Source organism: Phasianus colchicus, chromosome 19 (genome assembly GCF_987193195.1).
Source record: "Phasianus colchicus chromosome 19, bPhaCol1.hap1.1, whole genome shotgun sequence".
NCBI classification, from domain to species: Eukaryota; Metazoa; Chordata; class Aves; order Galliformes; family Phasianidae; genus Phasianus; species Phasianus colchicus.
In genome coordinates, this window is record NC_143454.1 from 4939046 (window position 1) to 4960403 (window position 21358).

The following is a 21358-nucleotide window of genomic DNA, read 5'->3' on the forward strand; positions in this document are numbered from 1 at the left end:
GGAATCTTCAGCTGTTTTCATAATGTCAATAAAGGGAGAGTCTGGGCAGGACACCCATGATGTCTGTTTTCTTGTTTGTTCCTCTACAGCTTCTTTTGCCTTGCCACATTTGTCTATTTTCAATGAGCAATCTGCTACCAGACCCTCAAAGCACAGCACTCCCAGACTGCAGCAGGATGCAGCCCAAGGCAAGTGCCCTGTGCCACACGCATTTCTACTGAAGCCAAGCCACTCAAAGCACTACTGAAACAGGCAAGCTCTGCTGAGTATAATGCTTTCATTTTGTTTTTTTTTTTTCTTACATGTACTTTTATCCCCTTCTGTGCTGGGCAATATGTGCTTGGGAAAAGTACATCTGAGCAAGCTCTGGCCGTCCCACAGTGGCAGGAGGTTGCAAGGTCTGTAAGGAAGCCCAGAGGAATCACCCAGGGGAAGAGCCGCTGGTTCCCCTCTATTGCCAATTCGTATCCTGCTCATTACAGAGATGCTAACACCTGAAAGATTCATGGAGCCACATAGGGCGGACATTTCTATTTGTTTCTCACAGTAGAAGCTCATGATAAGCAAACCTTTATCCGAAGTGTAGCATTTCACAAGATCAGCCACAAAATTATGTTTGTGGCTCTTGATTAGTCTCACTCAAACTTCTGATGACGTGAGGCTTACCCTCCTTCTTTCAGCTCACTGTTATTTTGGTTAAATGTGGCCTTTTTGCACTGTATCTTCCTCAGAACAATCTGACTGTTTAAACTTCATGTGGCTCAATATATTCTTGGTAGAAATTTACTCGTGTTCTTCTCCATATGAGAACACATGGAAGGGCCTTGGCCTTGAGTCAGACCATGCCCTCCATGTTGTATTTATGCAGAAGCTGGTGTGTAATTTCAGAAATAGCTTCTGAAAGACAGAACTCAAACATGCCCTTGGGTTTTGCTTAGTTGGGCTACAAATGTAATTTCACAAGGCAACCTGGACTTTCCTGAGCATGTGCAACAGCCAGTTGGGTTTTGCAGTTAGCGTCAGCTAGCAGAAAAGTGAATAAAGGGAACAAAACAAGCCATTCTGAGAGGGGTAAAAAGAGCATTCCTGAAAGCAAAATGTCTCCATGGGGGCACAGAGACTCTTATTGGAAAGTCTGATCATGAGACATTTCCACGCCAGAGATGTTCAGCCAAGCTTTAATGAGTTCAGTGCACCCATGCAAAGCAGACCGAGTGAACAAGCTTTGTCAAGCAGTTGCAATAGCTCTGGCTCGTGTCCCTGTCTGCAATGAAAGGGAGCTGTTAGGCTGGATGAAAAGATACCTGTGGTGGTTTCAACATAAAGGGGTTTGGTTCTGTAGCCTCGAATCACACCGTAAAGTGTGACGTTATAAGGTGTGTTGGCCTTGAGGCCTGTAATGTTCACAGAGTGCTGTCCGCCGGGGACTGTCACGTTCCAGGTCTCTTCTGGATTGTCAGACTCCTGCACCTGAATGACAAAGTTCTCATAGGCCCCGTCGGCTGCTGTCCAGGTGAGCTGGAAACCATCCCAGCCAGTCTCTGACACTGATAAGTTTCCAAGCTCAGGTTCTTCCTCTGAATAAGGACAGAGAGTCAGTCAGTTACTCAGATTACAGACCGGTGGCAATGCGGTATTACTTAATGACTTTCAGTTAATGAATTTCATTTGGAAGCGAGTGGCACAGAGATGCACCCCCACGCACATTTACATTCCCAGCTGCCCCAGGTAACTCATAAAGTCTCCTCGGAGACTTGGCAAGACAGAACAGTAAGAAAAGAACCATAATAATAAATAATAATTGCATTAACGCTGAAAGACTGCTCACAGAAAGCAGTTTATAGACCATCTTACAGCTGGTTGTATTTTGCTAATATTAATTACAACTCCCTGTGATACAAGTATTATCATAACCACTTTAGTGCAGCTATTAAGAGTTTGGCATTTGCCATTATGAAGTGACTGTGAATACTGCAGTAATGCCTATTGTAAAGCTAGCAAGGCTCTGAACTTCTCGTACTTGGGATTCAGATGGTTATGCTTTTAATTGAAAGATGTTATTTATTCTTCCAAACTGTTTCTAATCCAAAACAGCAAAGAAGGGAAAATCTCTTTATGTCTGTACGTCTTCAATTTAAAAGACCTATCTTCATTATATTACATTATTCTGCCACCAAAGCCTTCCCAGAGGCAGAGAAGCTTGGATTTTCAGAGATATTGATACTAATCTAAAATTGAAATCTGCCTTTGCAGAAATCAACATTCTCATATGCCATCACAAGTGTGGCTTAGGAAACTTGGAGCCATCAGAGCTAACTCTCAGCTGTTGTTAAATCTGAAAATTTAGGTCTTTTTAACAGCAAGAGAAGCAAGTCTTCCAGTGCTGAGACAATACAACTGATTCCTCAAAATTAGCAGATTCATAGGAAAATATCACAGTAATATATATTTTTTTTCCTACATGGAAAATCTCAGAATCACAGAATATCCTGAGTTGGAAGGGGCCCACAAGGATCATCGAGTTCAACTCCTGGACTTGCTATGTGGTCAACCATTGGCACTTCCAGCATTTTTAATGTTTATTTGCATTGTTGACACATCAGCATTATAATAGGAACAAAGTCTAGCTAAATAACCTCAATCTGCATTCCTGAGTATTTGTAAGAAATGATGCACAGAGGGAAATGGATCTGATGTTTCTTTTCTAAACTTCCATCGTAAAGCCTTGCATATATTTTGAGTTGATGCATAAGGGAGTGCTGAAATAAATGAGAATTAGGCTTAATTTTATTCATATAAATCTCCCTGTAAAAACATAAAGCCTATTCTGTGACTCTCACATAGCTTTACATAGGCAGGTGGAGCTGTATTTTCAGACAGTTTCATGGATGACAGTCAGTTATCATGAGTGCAATTCACTAATATAAAGTAAATTACTACTACTACTCAAAGTCTTGATGAGTTTTTCTCATCCTGTCAGAAAGGAAGAGATGGTTTATGAAATAATGCAATGATGTTCAACAAAAGAACACAGGAATCCGGAGCTGTTTAGCTTTATCAGGACACTCACGGAGCTAAAATATGAATCATATCAAGATAGCACCATTTAGCTGAAAGAAGAGAAAATGGAACAGCAAAAGAACTGGTTGTATCAGAAAATGATTTTTGTTGTCAATGGAAATAAAATAAACATATCAACTTCAAATGAAAATGAAGCTAAGCACAAGTTAAAGCAAGGTAAATATTTCAAGTTAAAGCATGATTATAATAAGTAACCGTCACAGCCTAGGAGCAATTCACGTTTCTCTAAAGAGTGCTCAGTTTCATTCCCATCCAAGATGCAGAGCCCCGCTGCCTCCCAGTTATGTCTCATGCATGTCTGAAACAGAAGTGCACTCAACCCCATCATGCTGTCAGGGGGCTGACAGATTCTCATATAAACTCATGCACCAAGCTGGATGGTTGAAGACCTCCATAAACCTCATCCGTGTTCAACATATATGACAAAACAACCATAGTGTCATCACATGATATCAAGGGATGATGTTTCTTAACTTAAAAAAAAAAAAAGATAGAACAAACCATTGAGAGATAAGGCTGCTCCAACTATTTTCTAGGTGTGCAATAATAATCTTTGTATTTCTATGTGAATGTCTTACATCACGAATTGCATTTCTTTTGCAGGTGGTCTGCTATGGTCATTAGTCCCCAGATCAGTTCTCCAGGTGTGAACTTTTACAGTGGTACTTTGTTGAACTGAGCTCTGGGGCTACAGCCCAGTTTCCTCGTGCAATTCACGTAATAGGGATTACAGGCAGAAGTTTTCAGAAGGGTATGCTCCCAATGTGTTGCAATCTTTTTTTTCTCTAACATCACCACTTCCAGGCCAGTGCTGCAAGCTGCAACTTCCCTGTGGTCTTTCTTTTGTGCTTTGAATCACAGTCCCAATAAATCCCTGTAATATCTTGCTATTTTCATGTGCCTTGTAAATAGCAGATGCATCAATGCCTCTCTTTGCATGCAGTTTGAAAAGAGAGAAGTGATGCTACGTCACCTTCAAAGCTGCACGGGGCATTGTCCATGCTACATAACTCAAGGCTCTCATTCCGTAGCAATAAGTTTTATCCCATGCAAACAAACAAAATAAACAACTACAACTAAGAAAGGCATCAATCACAAAGCTTTGCATTTCTGCAGTGGAACAGCAGTATGAAAATGAAGTTTTGTATTTCAAAGCAGAAGAGGAACATGTGGCTAATGAATCCATAGAAAATACCTGTAGCAGCTAGAGCTTCCAGGCCCCAAGACAGCTGGCCTTGAGTGCTTCCACGGAGGGTAATCTGGTATTGAGTGCCAGCTGTGAGATTGGTAATTTCTGTTTCTCGTTGGTTTCCCAGCAAAAAGATTTCCTGTGTTCTGTTTAAACTGGACAGGTCTTTCAGAGTGATAAGGAACTGATCAAATACCTCATCCTGTGCTGCCCAAGACAGGGTGAAACTACTGAAAGTCCTGTGGGTTATGTTAAGGTCATGAAGAGCATCAGTGACTTCTGAGATGGGAAGGTCAGTGGGCACCAAATGCAGAGCATGGGGACCAGTGCTGGGGTTTGTTAAGTGACTTAGCTCTGTAGGAGCAGGACTGGTAGCATTAAATGATGTTGCACTGTCTGGTTCTCCAGATGCTGTGATTAGATGTGCTAAACAAAGGTAAATTACAAGTTAAAATCTCCTGATAATTAACCTCCCAAGTACAGCACATGACAGCTAACACCTGGTACAAAACAGTTTCTGTGCTTTCATTAAAGAGCTCTAAGATCAGAGAAGACAGATGGGTACGTCTATTTTCGAGACTGAATCCAAGCTAGAAGCACAGGCAGCATCACCAAGCATGTGGTTCCCACACAGAGCCACACTAAGCAGCAGATCCAGAGCCACAACCATTAAGCACAGGGTTCAGCCGACATGCTTTCAGTGGAGAAATGGATGGATTCATCCTCGGTTGATGTAAGTCAGTCCACTTCAGCTACCTCTAAAGAACTTTGCTAATTTACATCTCTCAACCATGCCTTTTATCTCGACTACAGCACAGCAGTCATTGCTACTGATCCAAACCAAAACTGGAATGCATGCCAATTATTGCAACAATATCAAATCCAAGCTGAGAAATGAGATTCACAGAAACATGCTAAATCTCCTCCTGCCCAAGTAAAAACATGCTTGGAGGAGTGATCCACCTTGATACATGCTGAATTTTGAAGGATGGAGAGGGGACCCTTAACTAAAAGATAAACAAACTAGAGCAATCTTCAGAGGGATCCAAAAGGATGGAAGAGAAGTAGGCTTGGCCTTCAACATGCCGAACAGATCTATGAACACAGCTTGTAGCACAGTCAGATTCCAAAAACCTGAAAGCTGTACAAAACTGCAAATGTGTTTCTGATCACAGCTGTAAGGCAACAGGCAAGTGATTTTTCTGACACTTCAATTAGCCATGCAGAATTATCTCCTCATTAGTGGAAAACCACATCATTTCACACCTCAGCGACTGCCTAGCTCTCATGCTCCATGGCATTCAATTAAGAGAAAGCAACTCATCTACCACCATCAATCAGATCAGCAGGAATACATTCTCAGGATTCAGTTATCTGTCTCCAAATTCACACACGTATCAAAAAAAAAGAAAAAAAAAAAAAGTTTTCAGACAAGAAAGATCGATTTAAAAGTGTTTTCAAATAAATGCAGAATTTTTAACATGAAAATATACTCTCAGAACAAGCACAGATGTAAAAACATCATTTCTCATCTCCAGGAAGGAGTGAGGTCTGTGAGGCAAGCAGTGACCTGTACTTAAATCTATTATATATTACACATACCATATTAATAACACTCTTGACTTAGGTAAAGGTTGTTTTGAATTCCACCAGTATATGACCTGAACCAGGCCCTACATATGGTGCAGCCTGAAGACAGCACTGTTGCCAGCACATCAGCATACGTGCCATGAGAGCTGCTGGTAATTCATTCTTTCTTTGTAACTGTACTGTCAGAACTGTTATCTGACCACAGTAGGGTGATGGAGGAAGGTTCCCAGGGAACAAATCAGGAAGACATGCAGCACATTCTTTAGGTTTCTTTGACTCGAAGGAATACTCAGAAATACTCAAAAAATACTCAAAAAATACTCAAAAAAATGCATAGTGGCAGCTGGGCTTTACTGTGAAGTATTTCTGCTGGAGCCATGCATAACCAAAGTGAACAGACCAGTGGGGAGGAAAAAGCATCAGCATGTTATACATGTAAGCTCCATGGCATGGATGGTCCCACTGGGGAAGTGCTGTGCATCTTGAGCTGCAAAAGGGGGAAAAAATATCCAAAAATGCAAGGGAAAAAGAAGAAATGAGGCTATATGTCCTTGAGCTGACATGCTAAGAATCCTTGAGAAAACCCTGTGAAACATCATTAAAAATTGGCTTTTTTTCCTCATTTTTGTTTGACCATCCCCATTAATACTTATCCCAAATTCCCACTAGTGGGTTAATTTTATTGTGAGACCTTTGACAACCACACAGGAGGTTGTCATGTACATATTATCCCTATGATGGCATGTAAATAAGTTATCTCTGATAATTACCTTGTGTTTAATCACTGACTCCACAGATGAACTTATGGAAGAGAAAGAGTGGTCTACACTCTTCATGCATTATAAACACACGTGTTCACAGATGAGTACACGTTATGTTATTGTGTAACAGGGGAATATGTGGCTTTTTTAGTGACATGCAACAGACAGGAAAATGTAAATGATACGAACACATGGGAAGCACTCTGATGCCATAGATAGAATCAGTGTTCGATGTTCAGCAGACAGAGTATTAGCTACAGAATGGATAACAGAAAATTTGGATCACAGTCGAACTGGAGATCATGGAGATCAAATAATTGACGGAGAAAGTAGGGAAATAGATGGGAAGAAAGCAGAGCTGTAGGAGCTCTAGGTGGGTGGATGACAGCCAGATAGGCTGATTCACGGTGGTGAGATGAATGAGTAGCAGATGCCAAAGAGTTGAAAGCTGAGAGGAATGCAACTTGATGGACAACAAACATATGCTCTTCCTCAGACTAGAATACTTCTTAGTATCGTTCTCTTAGTAAAATCTTCAGGCTGAATATGGCCAAAATATGTCCACGCTGCTGCTGCTGGCCTTTTGAGGAATTCCGCTTGTAATGCCTCACTGGAGTTTTACTCAGAAGAATGTTAACGTCCTGCCAGGACATTTCCCCGGTTACTTGGGATGGAGCAAAGAGTATTTTGTATTATTTCTCGCTTCCGTCTCTTGGATCTCACATTATTTTCCAAGAGAGGCTATCAACAAGTTGCACTGCAGAATCTCTAATCAGCTCAGCTCGCTGCAGGGTATCACTGCAGTTCCCTGAAAGAGGAATGAAGAACACTAAAGTGTTGGTGTTTTAAGAACACTTTGGCTAAACGGCTTTCCCCTCTCTCAACCGGCTGTTTAAACACAGAGGAAAGCACTGAAATATATCAGAGTCCTGAAATACTACAGAAACTACTGCTGAAAATCTGAGATTCCAGGTTCTCTCAATAGAGGAATCAGCTGAATAAATGGACAAACTTTACTGGTAAATCCATTTTCCTAGGGGTCAGCACTGCAGTTTCCCATCAAGCTGTCTCACCTAATCACTCTTCCTAATGCTCCTTTGAGTCTGCATACAAAAGGAGCAGTGCATCTGAGACTAGAATAAGCCAGGAGAGGAAGAGGGTATGATGCACAACACAGACAGAAGTCTTCAGTAAACAGCATAAATCTTCTTTAAAACATTCACCAGAATGGAAAAACTTGCTTCTCCAAGCCATGCTCCTATGTGTAACTCATTTCCAGAGGCAAGGCACTATCACATCCATGATTTGTCAGCAGTTGCTGCACAATCTGGGTCCTTCAGCAGAGGAATGCGAGGTTGGCACTTGGTTTTGCAAATGTGCACTCATTTATTTCCACAGCCTGATGTATTACCATTCCTCCTCCTCCAGGACCCACATTGTGCTATGCAGGCAGGGCTCCAGAGCCAGAAGAAGACAGAACAAAGCTGCAGTCTGACTGCTCAGCTTTCTCAGAGCTGGGTTAAGCGCTCACTCTGCAGATAGTTGTCAATCTCATCTAACATTCCCCAGATATGCTGCCAGGAAGGTCCCCTGAGCTAGCAAAATGGCTCCCTTTGGTTTCTGAAGTGGTTCTAAACCAAAAACTGAGTGAGATGTGGGGAAGGACCTCATAAATGGAGATACTCTGGTTTGTGGTACCTTAGTTAATAACAGAAAGGAGGTACCTGTTGCAGCCACAGCTCCAGAAGAGGGACATGTTATCCTCCAGCCAGCCCATACACCTTGATTTTATTGGAAGTGTTCACCTGGAGACCTTTAATCACAGCATTTAGGGGTTCTCTGGGCAGGAGGGTTTCTGCAGGGGGTTCAGCTGCCATTGGCATCTCCTTGTACTCCACCACAGTGCCAGTGCAGGCTCCAGAGTTTGCATACCATGAAACACTAAAGCTGGGTCTGTAACCCTTCAGCCCATGAGGTCCCTCAGTTCCTCCTCCTGCATCCCTGTGTCTACCTGAGCAACACAGCTCCCAGGAGCAGAATGCTTCTCTGGGCCAGGAGTCAATGCCTGCATTAGGGTTAGACTATGTGGAGCTACAAGGAAGAAAACAAGCAAATGGCAGTGTGAAATATTCAGACTTTCCTTTTCACTATGTAATTTTTAGCATTCCTTGAATGCAGAATCACAGACCCCAATACAACTTTGTAACTGGAGCTGCACTTCATCCATAGAAGGAAACAGAAGTGACACAAGGCTGCCATCCTATGGTGTGGAATGTTTCACGACATGTGCTCTGATCAAATCTTGAGAGCTCTGAAAGTTTTGACCACTTATGTGCAATAAGTTGATACACACACAAAGACAACCAGAAGCATGCATGGGAGGAGAGAAGGCACCAACAGAGAATGGATATTCTGGGGCAGAAAGAAGCCTTGCCTTCAGTAACAGATGATTCACTAGCAAGCAAATTCAAATAAGCAGCAGGAAACAAAAGCCCTGACACTTCTGGATATCTGCACGCAGAAAGCCTGACTGAACAAGAGGGAACTGAGAGGAAATATTCTCAGGCATCCCAGAGAGTGCAGGGCCTCCCTTGTTCAGCGAGGACAGCACATGCCCCTCTAAATAACAGGACTGTTTCCACCAGACAAGAAGAGCTAGTCCAGGCTTAGCTGTGCTGCTGGCACTTTCCACATTAATCATTATTCTCTCTGCTTGGTAGTTCCAAGAACTCTCCTCAGAAGTGCAATGGACCTGAGGTCACCCATAGCTCTACGAGAGACAGCAAAATAACAAGTTTGTTTTGCTTAGCCTGAGGACTTGAGGGCCCCCCAAGTACTGAGAATAAAGCACTTCTGCCTCCCCACACTCGTGTGTTTGGATGTGTCCATTCCTAGGCAGGGGGGCCAGGAATGACAGGTTATGTCAACTGCTGCTGTTGCTTCTAAGGAACTCACTGCAGAGAACTCTTTGTTTATTGGCTGCTCTGAGTGAAGACTTAAAACAAATACACCATCCAGACGATCTTCTTTAAAAAAAAAAAAAAATACTTAATAATGCAAAGAGAAAACAAACCATCTTGTGGAACTTTGGAAACGGGCGTTGGAAAGACCAGACTGTGAAATTCCACAGCATGTTGTTTCTGCCTTTTCACCCTCTACACATACTTCTTTTGAGACTGCTCAGTCTTCAGACAGATGGGGAAACAGATCACTTTAGAAAAATCAAAGCCTGCTCAATCATGCCATGTAAACCTTCAGCTTCCCTTTGTATGTGTGTGCTCCAGTGTTCCCTAATTTCTCCCTGCATTGGACACAGGCCTGATTTATGCATCAAATAAGTAATTCACTACTTATGGTTTACTGCAGCTTATACAATGCCATATAACTCACTCCTGCACTGGATTACCTAGCTCTATAAAGCATTCATAGTGCTGCTGGCATGAATATTGCCTAGGAATATGAAACTGTGGGATTATTTGTTATTGTTTTTGGTTTTGTTTTGTTTTAAAGCCATTCAGGTCTTTACAATTATTAGTTTGCAAAATCCACAGCTTCTGATGTGTTTACCTCAACAGGTGGTCTTTTGGGGGAAAAGGTTAAAAGCCTTGACATGTGCTAAGGAGAATAATTCTAGCCCCACTGATTCTTATTCACTGCCTCTGCTCCCTCACAGCACCTGAGGCTGAGCCTCCCAAAGTTTAGGCTACATGCACTTAAAGATTCAGGACTCATTTATGTTCTATGATCCGTGCACAATAAACTTTGGAGAATAAAGTTTCACAGAGGAATTTCATTCCAGGAATGGTCCATTGGTTCTAGTTAAGTAGAGTGGTTCGTACAAATGGAGAGGGCAGAAATTTGCAGACAAATACAACAGTCGTGTATCCAGTGGAAAGAGTGACTGTGACCAGATTTGTGACAATAGCCTGTTTCTGCTTTTGGATGAGAAAACTGAGGAAGGGCAACATCAGAGCCCTGTTGACCCTGCTGAAGCATGATGGGTGGAAGCATGCTGTGAAGAGAACTCATTAGGCAGGAACAAGCAATATTAGAAACATTCTGGTTGCTCTTCCTCCTAGATTTTGGCTGTAGAATATAAAACAAGTTATAATACAACATACAAAAAAGCAGCCTCACATCAAACAAACGATGAGGTCTGCATTTCCTGCAGAACAAATAGCTGTGTTCTTTGTGAGCCTTCTCAGAGGGTAAGCAAAGAAATCATTGAGAACATGGAGCTAAACACAACTGTTCCTCAATTAACCTGTCACGCTAGACAGAGCTAAGCCTGCTTTGCAGGCAGTGGATGTTTTTTAGCAGTTCCTCAGACACGGCTCAGAAAATCAGGTGAAAGTGCACTCAGACCAGTCACTGATCAAGGACCTGGTGCGTGGTACTCACTGGAAGCTGTTACTCACCAGTCGAACCCTTGATGGTTGTGGGTTTGCTTTTGTATCTGCCTTTCTCTGCCACCAGACTGATGGTGTACTCTGTCCCTGCATCTAATCCTCTCAAGATATAAGAGGTGGTGTCCACAGGGATCTCCACTTCATTCTTCTTTCCAGAGGGGCTAACGTAAGTGAGGCGGTAACGATCAAATTTGGCCACTGGTCTTCTCCAGCGAAGGGACAGGGTGGTTTCAGTGGGGTCACTGACTTCCAAGTCCTTGGGGTTATCAAGATCTACAGGTGAAAAAGTAAAGTTTAGGTGTCTCTGAAGTGCCCTGGGACAAATTTTCAGACATCTGTAGAGCAGCAACTGTATTGAGTGTCTAGTGACAGATCTGAGTCTCATCTGCCACTCTGAGCTTTGGAAGTCATAGAATGGATCATAGAAGTCCATTGCTTCATGTAGGTAGAGGAAAAGGCAGTTCTCTTTTATAGACAAAACACACTAAATCTAAATTTCTGCCATTTATGTTCACTTCAGCTAGCACTGCATGAAGGAGAGAAAGAATTTAAACCCTCAGAGCATTTACCCAGGGAAAAGGAGATGTTGTGAGAAAAGATTAACTTCTTCCTCCAGAGCAAAAGAGAGGGTCAAGCTACTCACCAGTGCCAGCATTAATGGTAGCAGGAGCACTTTCCCTGTCCTGTCTCACTGCTGTCACTCCAATGCCATATTCAGTTCCAGGTCTCAAACCTAAGAGATGAGGAATAGACATGTAAGTCCCTGCCCATGGGAGATGCCTACTGGTATGTTTGTGTAAATAAAGAAGTCTGGATATATTCTCTACTAGATGTATGCTAGGTATACGCAGACATCCACATTACATGAGAAAAGTACCATAATCTAACCTTGCAGGACAGTATGGCTATTTGTACACACATGGAAAAGCTGCAAGCTGGTGTAAGTAAAACCATCCTTAGTATATTCAAATGCCTCTTGAACTTACAGATGTCAAACAATCTTCACTAAGACCCAGAACTCAGGCAAGTGACCAGCGGGATTTGAAGACGCATATGAAAGTCAAATAGCTATTTACCCACCTGTGGGTCTGTAAATATATATCACCTCCATTTTAATTTAACTACTTCGTCTCACAGTATGCAACCTCTACTTGCTGCTCTTATATACAGTGATCAAAAAGATTTTTTGGTCCCGTGCTCCATGGTGATGGCAGCAGGGGGACATTAGTAACAATTTATTGATTCCTTTACCTGTGAGTGTAGCTCTGGTTGTTGCTTGGTTGCCCTTTGGCACTGTCAGCTCAGTGTGGTCTCCACCAGAAATGGGAGCAAACTTAATTCGGTAATTATCAATATTGGCATGGCTGTTCCTCCACTCCAAAGTAATGCTGTTGTCTGTCTGCGACACTCGCTTCAGGTTTCGTGGAGCATCCAAGTCTGTAACAAACACATTAATAAATAAAACCAGACATAAGTAACAGGAATAATTCTCTTATGACAACAGCCTTTTAGAACAGTCCATTTCAGAAGATGAACATGACCATAAAGCTGACATTGTTCCCTCTTGTATGATATCACTTCACTACATCAAGCAGATTTTTTTTAGTATGATGACCCATACTTTCATAAAGCATTCCCAGGATGACAAAGGAACAAAGTCATCTTAAAAAAAAAACATCACAAAAAAACATTTGCAGATCTGAAGAAAAAGAAAAAAAAAAAAAACAATGTTTGCCAATCTGTTATGGATTTAGGCAAGCAGAAGTAAGGTCTTAGATGGAAGGAGAACCATGGAAGCTGTTTAGCTCAGCAAACAGACAAGTATCCAGTGGAATTTCATTTGAGAAGTAAAGATTCAGGGTGTGATGAGAGAAAGCTTCTAGTGACTTTATATTATAATTCCCATTTTCAGCAAATATTTAGAGACTTGAAGGGCCTGAATGTTTTGTTGGGTCAGTAAGGCATGTAAGGCACAGAAAAACTTTCATGTAGGTTCTGTGTTGATGCAGTGACTATCAACTCAAGAAACACGATACAAACAGCACAGGAAGACTGATGCATGATTACATTAAACTCACAGAAATGTGGATTGTCACCCAGCCTCCTTACCTGTGACAAAGACTTCTTTTGCAGGGTCACTTTCCATGTCCCCTCGCCGAGAGATGAGTGTCACTTCATATTCTGTGTGTGGCCTCAGGTTTCCAATGGAATATTGGTTTTCATCCTCGGAGAGGTCAATGGTAGTCCTGTCTCCTGGAACATCCTTGGGGCCATATGTAAGCTCTATGCCTTCAATTTCAGCCAAGGGTTTGGACCATGTGATCAGAGCTGTAGTGTCTGTGACATCTTTTGCCTCGATCTGGCTAGGGGCATCAAGTTCTGTTTTAATGAGAGGAAAATGTTATTAAAAAAAATTAAATAAATCTTAACAGAAAATTCATAATGCTTGCTTAGGCTTTTAATTGCTTCAGAACAAAATTAACATGAATGGCTTCTACAAAATGAAGCTTGTCTTCATTTACTTTCTTCCTTACTTGCCAAGTAGGGCCAATTCATCATAAACAAATTCATTAAATTCATTAACATATGAGGTTGCCAAAACAAGGACAATCAGAAACTCTGAGTTCTACACAATGGAAAATCTTTCCTACGCAATTTCTTCATGCCAATATCAGCAGGATGAAAGAAGTTCTACTTTCTGTGGATGTACCTTTTAGGAAAGAATAAAAGTGCATGCTGGTAGCGACCTTCTAGACAAAAATAAATTTCCTTTCCACTTTAAACAGGTGATTTGGAAAGCAATGATTTTTCTCTCATGTCTTTGTCATTAAAAGCCCCAATGCTTTTTTTCTTCTCTCTATTTCCCTGAGAATGCACCTTATTGAGTTAAATTTTCTCTGTGTTTTAAAACTCCCCAGGCTACACCAACCAGCAGTTGTTTCATTGGTTGTACTGTAGGTATACAGGCTGTGCTTACTTGTGGTTATCACACGGGATAGCCCTGGTCCTCTGGTATTGTTTTTCACTATATGAAGGGATACGTTATACTGCTGTCCTGGTGCCAAGCCTGGCTGCATATATGATGTCTCTGGCCTTTTCAAGCTGCTGGTTATGTCTCCATTATCATCCTTTTTCTGTAACACGTGGAACAATCAGTTAATAAAACATAAAAATATCAGGATCTTTCACTTGTATGAGAAGCAAGGCTTTGACACCAGGAACGATGCTTCCTTACCATATTACGAAAGACCAGCTCCCAGCCATCAAAGGAAATGCTCAGAGGATCCCACTCCACCTGGACAGATGTTTCTCTAACGGATTTGAATTTCAGACCTTCTGGAGCAGGCAGATCTGTGACAATAAAAGAATAAGATAAATACATACGTAACAAGTAATAAATGAGGATGCTGGTGGTGGAACATCTTTTCACAGCTATAACTATCTGCCACAGAGGGATCTGCATCTGAGATCATGGAATCATAGAATGGCTTGGGTTGGAAGGGACCCAAGGGATCATCAGAGATGTTTAACCTCTCTTCACAACTGGTTATTCTGCCTCTGGAGAGACATTCCCCTGACCTCTTCTAGATGTTGACAAAGAATAAAACAACTTTGTTTGTACCCTACAAACAGCTATTTTTGCCTTCTTGAAAGAAACCTAGTGTGGACATTTGATGGTAGGTGAAATGAACCTACTGCAGGTCTCTCAGAAGAAGAACTCTGACTGAAGTCAAAGAGCATCTTCTGAGACTGGGACATTAAATTAGACTGTGATGGGCACAGTAAAAGAGGCAAATGGACTACAGATCGACAGATAAGGAGGCAGAATAAGTTGTGGCAAAACACACTGAAGATATAAAACAAATGGAAGTTCCATTTTAGTCAAAACAAAATCCAAATGATTTCATATTGCTCTTCTGTTACACTTGCTATAATTATATATATATTTTCAGGGAGCATTACCAGAGTTCAAAAATATACCTTATTAAAAAGGAATTGAGGATCTTAATTTACAAAGACCCCATAATAATGAACTTTGCTTTTAACACTGACATGGCTATTGAAACAGAACAGAAAAGGAAAGTGGTGAAGGCTGTCTTTGTTGAGAGCAGAAGATGAACTGAAAATAGAAAATACAAAAGAAAGAAAACCCTAACACAAACCTAATACAGAACAGACAAATGAGTGAATAGAGGGAATATTAAACTCACATGTCGCTACTCTGGCACTGACTGGAATACTTTTCTTGTTTTTAAGGATTGCAAAGACACGGATGAAGTATTCCACACCCGGCTCCAGCTCACGAATAGTGGCAGATGTCTGGTTTCCTGGTACGGTGAACTGTAGATCTAAGCCACCACTGCTGGTGGGGACATAGGTGACAAGGTACTCATTGACGAGATTCTCATGCTTCCATTCCAGATTTACAGTTTTATCTGTTACATTCGTTACAGTCAGCTCCGTTGGAGGAGACACTAGAGAGGGGAAGAGCAAAACAAAAGTCAGTTCTCAAGGCTCAGAAAATAATGACCTACCCAGCTTCCCATTTTCCCAGGAGCAGTTTATGAGAATCACCTAACAAACAGGGAATGGGGAAGCTGTGCCACACAAATTAGCCACTTGTAGAAAGGAATGTTCAGCTGATGAAGACTACAGATGTTTCCAGAACTAATGGGCCAATTTCTGCTTTCATGCTTGCACATAACCTATGGCTGACTGTGTTCCAGCCTCTTCTTTCATGGCCACGACACAAGACTACTGGGTCCTGAGGGAATCAGACTTTAACTGAACTGCCAGCAACACATGATTTTACAGTTGGAAGTCCCGGGGTTTGGATATACAGAATTGCACAGATTTTCCACAGTAAAATAAAACATGATTATTTTTGTAAATACTTTGAATAGATTACTCCGTGTTTGCACGTGCAGGAGCCCAAAATGTGGCTTGGGAGCCTTCCAAAAGGAGGAGATGAAAAATGAGAATTACTTTCCAAGGGTATTCATTGTCCTTTACAATGTTCCCAGCCCCAAAGTACTCTTTGATTACTCTACAAAGATCTTAGTTCCAAAATTCCTCCCCTGGGATCTCCTAAAGAAAACTGCCTCCTTTATAGTGTAATGCCTGTCATTATGTAGCTGCCAGCATTTTCTATCCATTTCCATAGAGTCAGTGGTACTGGGAAACTAAACACATGGCTTAATAGCTAAGTTTCCACTCCAGCTGATTCCATTATTTTAATCTAAGCTTTGTCAAATCTAGCTGTACAGTGTTCCTTATATATAATATATAATATGTAAATTGTGTACGTATTTATATACATAAATGTTTTAAGTTAGAAAAATCCATTTGGTCTATTGAAGGATAATCAGGGCCCCTGCGATAATTCTAAAAGCTTGCATGGAAATATTTGTGACATCTGGCAATTCTATCATGATGGCTGTCTCATCCTCAGATGGGACAGCCATATTTTCTGCACATGCCTTGCCTGCTCTGCCTCCATCAGGGCTCCATCTCAAAGGTCTACCTCCAAAGCAAAATCACAGAGCGCTTGGGGTCTGTCAGTATGTAGTCTCAGAACTATGCCTTTTGGTCTTTTTGGCTCTTACAATAGCAATAGCATTGCAAATGCAAATCCCTTCTTTACTGGTCCAGCATGAGACTGGGAACTAGAATCTATCTGTGGGAAACATTTCATATCTAAGCTCTTTATTCCCTGAATTTATTATCTACATTAACGCATTCCTGACAGTCTTTTTTTTTTTTTTTTTTTTTTTAGTAAAAAGTCTGTTCATATTCTTTTTATTAATCCAGATAAGTACCTAAGTAAGAAGTTGCTGGATTCACCTCCCTCTTCTCCTTAGCTTTTAGATGCAACTGTTTAGCATCAAGAGTTATCACCAGAAACCAAACAATATCGTGACAAATCCCCATGCAGTGCTAGCTCCACTGAAGGGAAGAAACTTGGAGATGACAAATCAACTTTGTCACCATTATTGGACTTCTGTCTTGCTAGCCATTGAAAGTCACCTGCAACCACTACGATACACAGCCCTGGGAAGTAAGGGAGGGAAATGCTTGCTCTGAGCACGCGAGCTCCACTGCTTCAGCTGTTTGGACTGTGATGAATAAGAGCAGAAACACATAGCCCTGCTATATGAAAAACACTAAGGTGGACACAGGGAATGGATGACACGGGGGAAAGAGTTCAGAAGGGCCATTGCCACCTACCATCAGAGCAGTCGATCCCCATGTAACCTTCCTCACAGACACACCGTCCCTCGACACAGCGGCCCACGTTGTTGCAGTTGTTGGGGCAGGACCGTTCCCGGCAGTCTTCCCCAGTGAAGCCCTCGTGGCACACACAGCGCCCATCAACGCAGCGCCCGCGCTGGTGGCAGTCATTGGGACAGGACAGCTCCCCACAGTCCTCCCCAGTGAAACCATTGTCACACACGCAGCGTCCCTCCACGCAGCGCCCGCGGTTGTGGCAGTCACTGGGGCACCGCAGCTCCCCGCAGTCCTCCCCTGTGTACCCCTCGTCGCACACGCACTGCCCATTGACGCAGCGCCCACGGCTGTTGCAGTCGTTGGGGCACCGCAGCTCCCCGCAGTCCTCCCCGATGAATCCCTCGTGGCACTCACACTGCCCATTGACGCAGCGCCCGCGGCTGTGGCAGTCGTTGGGGCACCGCAGCTCTCCGCAGTCCTCCCCAATGAACCCCTCATCACACACGCACTGCCCGTTGACGCAGCGCCCGCGGTTGTGGCAGTCGTTGGGGCACCGCAGTTCCCCGCAGTCCTCCCCTAGGTACCCCTCGTGGCACACGCAGCGCCCATCCACGCAGCGCCCGCGGTTATTGCAGTCCTTCGGGCATCTCTTCTGGCTGCAGTCATCCCCCACGAAGCCCTCATGGCACACGCACAGCCCGTTCTCGCAGCGCCCGTTGCCATTGCAGTTGTTGGGGCAGGTCAGCTCGCCGCAGTCCTCCCCTGTGTAGCCCTCCTCGCAGAAGCAGGTCCCATTGACACAGCGCCCGCGGTCGAAGCAGTCGTTGGGGCAGATCAGCTCGCCGCAGTCCTCCCCTGTGTAGCCCTCATCGCAGACGCACTCGTTGTCCACGCAGCGCCCACGGTTGTGGCAGTTGTTGGGACACAGGGGCTCACTGCAGTCCTCACCGGTGAAACCCTCGTGGCACACACAGCGTCCAGCCACACAGCGCCCATGAATACCACACCCGTGGGGGCAGAGCTCCTCGCCGCAGTCCGGGCCCGTGTAGCCCTCGAAGCAGACGCACACCCCATCCACACACTTGCCTTGGTCGTTGCAGTCAGATGGGCAGGCAGCCTGGCTGCAGTCCTCGCCGGTGAAGCCTTCCTCGCAGATGCATTTGCCCCGCACACAGAGGCCGCGGTTGAGGCAGTTGCGTGGGCAGGCTGGTTCAGAGCAGTTGGGGCCTTTCCAGCCTGGCTCACACACACAGCCGCAGATCTCGGTGCTGTAGTTGCCGTGCCCACTGCAATAGGGGGCCGTGTCCAGGCGACCTGCACCAACGAGTCAGGAAACCCTTAGCTTGGGGGTGTCAGGCCAGCGTGGCACACACGGACCTGAAAGGAGTCTGGTTTTCCCAGCTCCCTACGGGACATGATTTACAGAATCACCTGCATTTTTTGAATGAAGCACTTCCTTTCTCTCACGAAACTTAGCAGGAATGCTTTAATTCATACTACTGCCAGGGTGTGAAGGAGCGCCCCTGCAACTGCTTGGTAAAATGAGCACGTTGGATTCCTCTGCTCTTCTCAAAATCCCTCTTCCACTGACTGAGCAGCTTTCCTGACTGCTTCATTAGGGCACGCACCATGAAGCATCATTCACCAATTCACCCAGAACACAAAAAGCCAGGCAGCACGCTGTATCGCCAACAGTGAGACCAGCTCTGTGCTCAGAGAGGACCTAACTTCTGACCAACCTGTGTTTTCTCTATCTTATGACCAACCTCTTACTTCAGTTTAAAAAGCAGCAGGAGGGATACTTTCTTTTTTTCCTCTTAAATCATTTGTTCTCACTAGTTCTAATCTACTGCCTACGTCCCGCTGTATTTTTATTGGTCTCTATTAAAGAAAACTTGGACGTTAAAACAGCTACATTGGCAGCCTGCTCAAAGGGACAACATGTGGAGCCAAAACCTTGGGCTGTGCGAGTTTTAATCTCAACTCTGACACTGTCACCTTGTCCAAGTGCCATACTTGCTCAATGCCACAGCTACAAGGCCCAGACAAACATCTGACCCACAGATCCATAAAACTAGAACTGTGAATGAACCAAGCTGGCGAACGCATTGATTACATTTCAAATTTAACAGGTTGACTTTTGTTCTTTCTTGAAACAGATTCGAGTATCTACTCTAAACAAGATCTGCTGCCAGCATGAGAATTTCCCCGCGTGGTTCCCCAGCCTGCCTTACCTTCTGCTGTCTGGGAATTAGGACAGCATCCAGCTCCGCTGGCACACTGCTCCCGGAGGGAGGATACCAGCCCCTCCAGCTCCTCCAGTCTGCTCAGCAGGTCCTTGATGTCTGGGGCAGCCGCACAGCCACAGGCCCGGCGGGGAATGTTGATGCGATGCGTGAAGACGATCTGGTTCCCTTCATTCACCGTATGCTCCTCGTAATTCTTGACGGGCTCAATTTCTGCCTTTAGGTCTGCATCCCCGCTTGCTGTGTCCAGGTCCACAGAGCAAAGGGAGCCAACAGGTAACTTGATGTTGTAGACGTGGTTAAAAACCACGGGCTGATTTTCCTCTGGTAAGGTCACGTTGAGCCCAGTCTCCCGCTTCTGCTGGATGATTCGCTGGATGAGCCCACCGCTGGCATGCTGGTACAGCAAACCTAAGATGGCACAGGCCAAAACATGGGAAGGGAGTCCCATTGTGGTGTTCAGTTCCTTTTCAAAGCTGATGGAGTCTTATATTTGCTTGGCCTTTTTAGTCTGCAGGAGAAGTTTGAGAGCCAGTTCAAATTAAGTTGAGTTGAGTTTCCTTTCTTGGCACGCTTGTTCCCTGAAACAAGAAGGAACAGGGTTAAGGGATGAACTGCAGCTTCCCCACCCAACAGCAGGCCTGGGACACTCACTAGCATCCTTAAGTAAGCTAAAGCTGAAAGTCTCATTTCCTTCATTCATTATCCCACTGCTTGAATGCTGGATCACTGCTAATATAAGCTGGATCATATGAAAAATTCATGACATTGTCAAAAGGCCTATTAGCATTAATAAACCCATTGTAGCACTTTTGCGTCTGGTTTAATTTATTTCAGCTTCTAGGGAATCTGATCTGTGGAGCTTGTAGCCCAATAGTAGATTGTATTATTTTGATAATTTTTCTACAGAGAAACAGAGTGCTCTGAAGAACACTGCAGATGAGGATCCTGGGGTCAGTGCCTGTATCATATCTACTGCCATTTTAGCACAAAAGTAATGGGACGCAAAAGATTATCCCAGATGAGGATCCAAGAAGGAAGACAGACTGTAAGAAATATCAATAGAAATACAGGAAATCTGTTGAACTATAGTGTACTATAGCAAACTTCAAAGGGTAGGAGAGCAGGCAGGTGGGCAGGAGAGAAAACAGGTGGGTAGGATAAAAGAAAACATGCACATACACCAAACTGGAGATGGAGGAGAGGGAGAAGGAAGAAAAGGAAATGAAATCCTTTGAAGTTCTTCAAGAGAAAGAGGAAGCTTTTTACCAATAGAGGTGTAAAACAAAGTCTTCTTAGCAACAAATAAGCCTTTTCATTAGGCAACATTTCACAGTGTCTTATCTTTCATCAGATATGATACCTTGCTTATGGTTGAAAGCACCTGGCTGGGCTATACTACCTCTTCCCGAAACTCACTCTACTCAGGTTGCCTCAACATTTCCTCTTCCTTCTCACTCCAAACCCTTTCTTTTCAAATGCCACAAGCCATGGGAGATGAAAGACTTTTGTGCGACTTCATGCAGAATCAGCCTGTTACCATGTACAGTAAGAACCTACAGCAGCTAATGGATAGACTAAACAAAGCACACCTATTAAATGTCATCTTAACGTTGGTTTTTCTTTCTACTCATTTAAGTAGTTAGGTTGGTGACTGGACTTTCCCAATTGTAAGTTCCTTTCTTTGTGCCAGTAACGGAGGAAACAGAAGTTTATCCTCCAAACACCGCAATTTTGATAATAACTCATTTGTTAAATGGGAGACTAGCTTCTTCCACTGCTCTGCTTCCCATAAAATGTATGGGATCGCTTTCCCATACTATCCCAGCTGTTTTGTGAAAAATAACAGTCATA

The 21358-nt window shown here is 43.4% G+C and overlaps 1 protein-coding gene across 6 annotated transcripts in view; it reads right to left on the bottom strand.

Moving 5' to 3' along the window:
- Positions 1-21358, bottom strand: part of TNC (tenascin C) — a 97942-nt gene that overhangs the window by 22209 nt on the left and 54375 nt on the right. For 3 of the 6 annotated variants that reach the window (XM_090121591.1, XM_090121590.1, XM_090121592.1), the window contains exons 2-11: positions 19493-20085; positions 17259-18572; positions 15242-15505; positions 14266-14381; positions 14008-14164; positions 13140-13409; positions 12282-12467; positions 11674-11763; positions 11040-11303; positions 1305-1577 (exon numbers count right to left, since the gene is read on the bottom strand). In XM_090121591.1, the coding sequence (XP_089977717.1) occupies positions 1305-1577; positions 11040-11303; positions 11674-11763; positions 12282-12467; positions 13140-13409; positions 14008-14164; positions 14266-14381; positions 15242-15505; positions 17259-18572; positions 19493-19955 (3397 nt within the window). In that variant the 5' untranslated portion in view covers positions 19956-20085. Of the gene's footprint in view, positions 1-1304; positions 1578-4276; positions 4697-11039; positions 11304-11673; positions 11764-12281; positions 12468-13139; positions 13410-14007; positions 14165-14265; positions 14382-15241; positions 15506-17258; positions 18573-19492; positions 20086-21358 lie in introns of all 6 variants that reach the window. The other 3 variants (XM_090121594.1, XM_090121593.1, XM_090121595.1) reach the window with 2 other exon arrangements.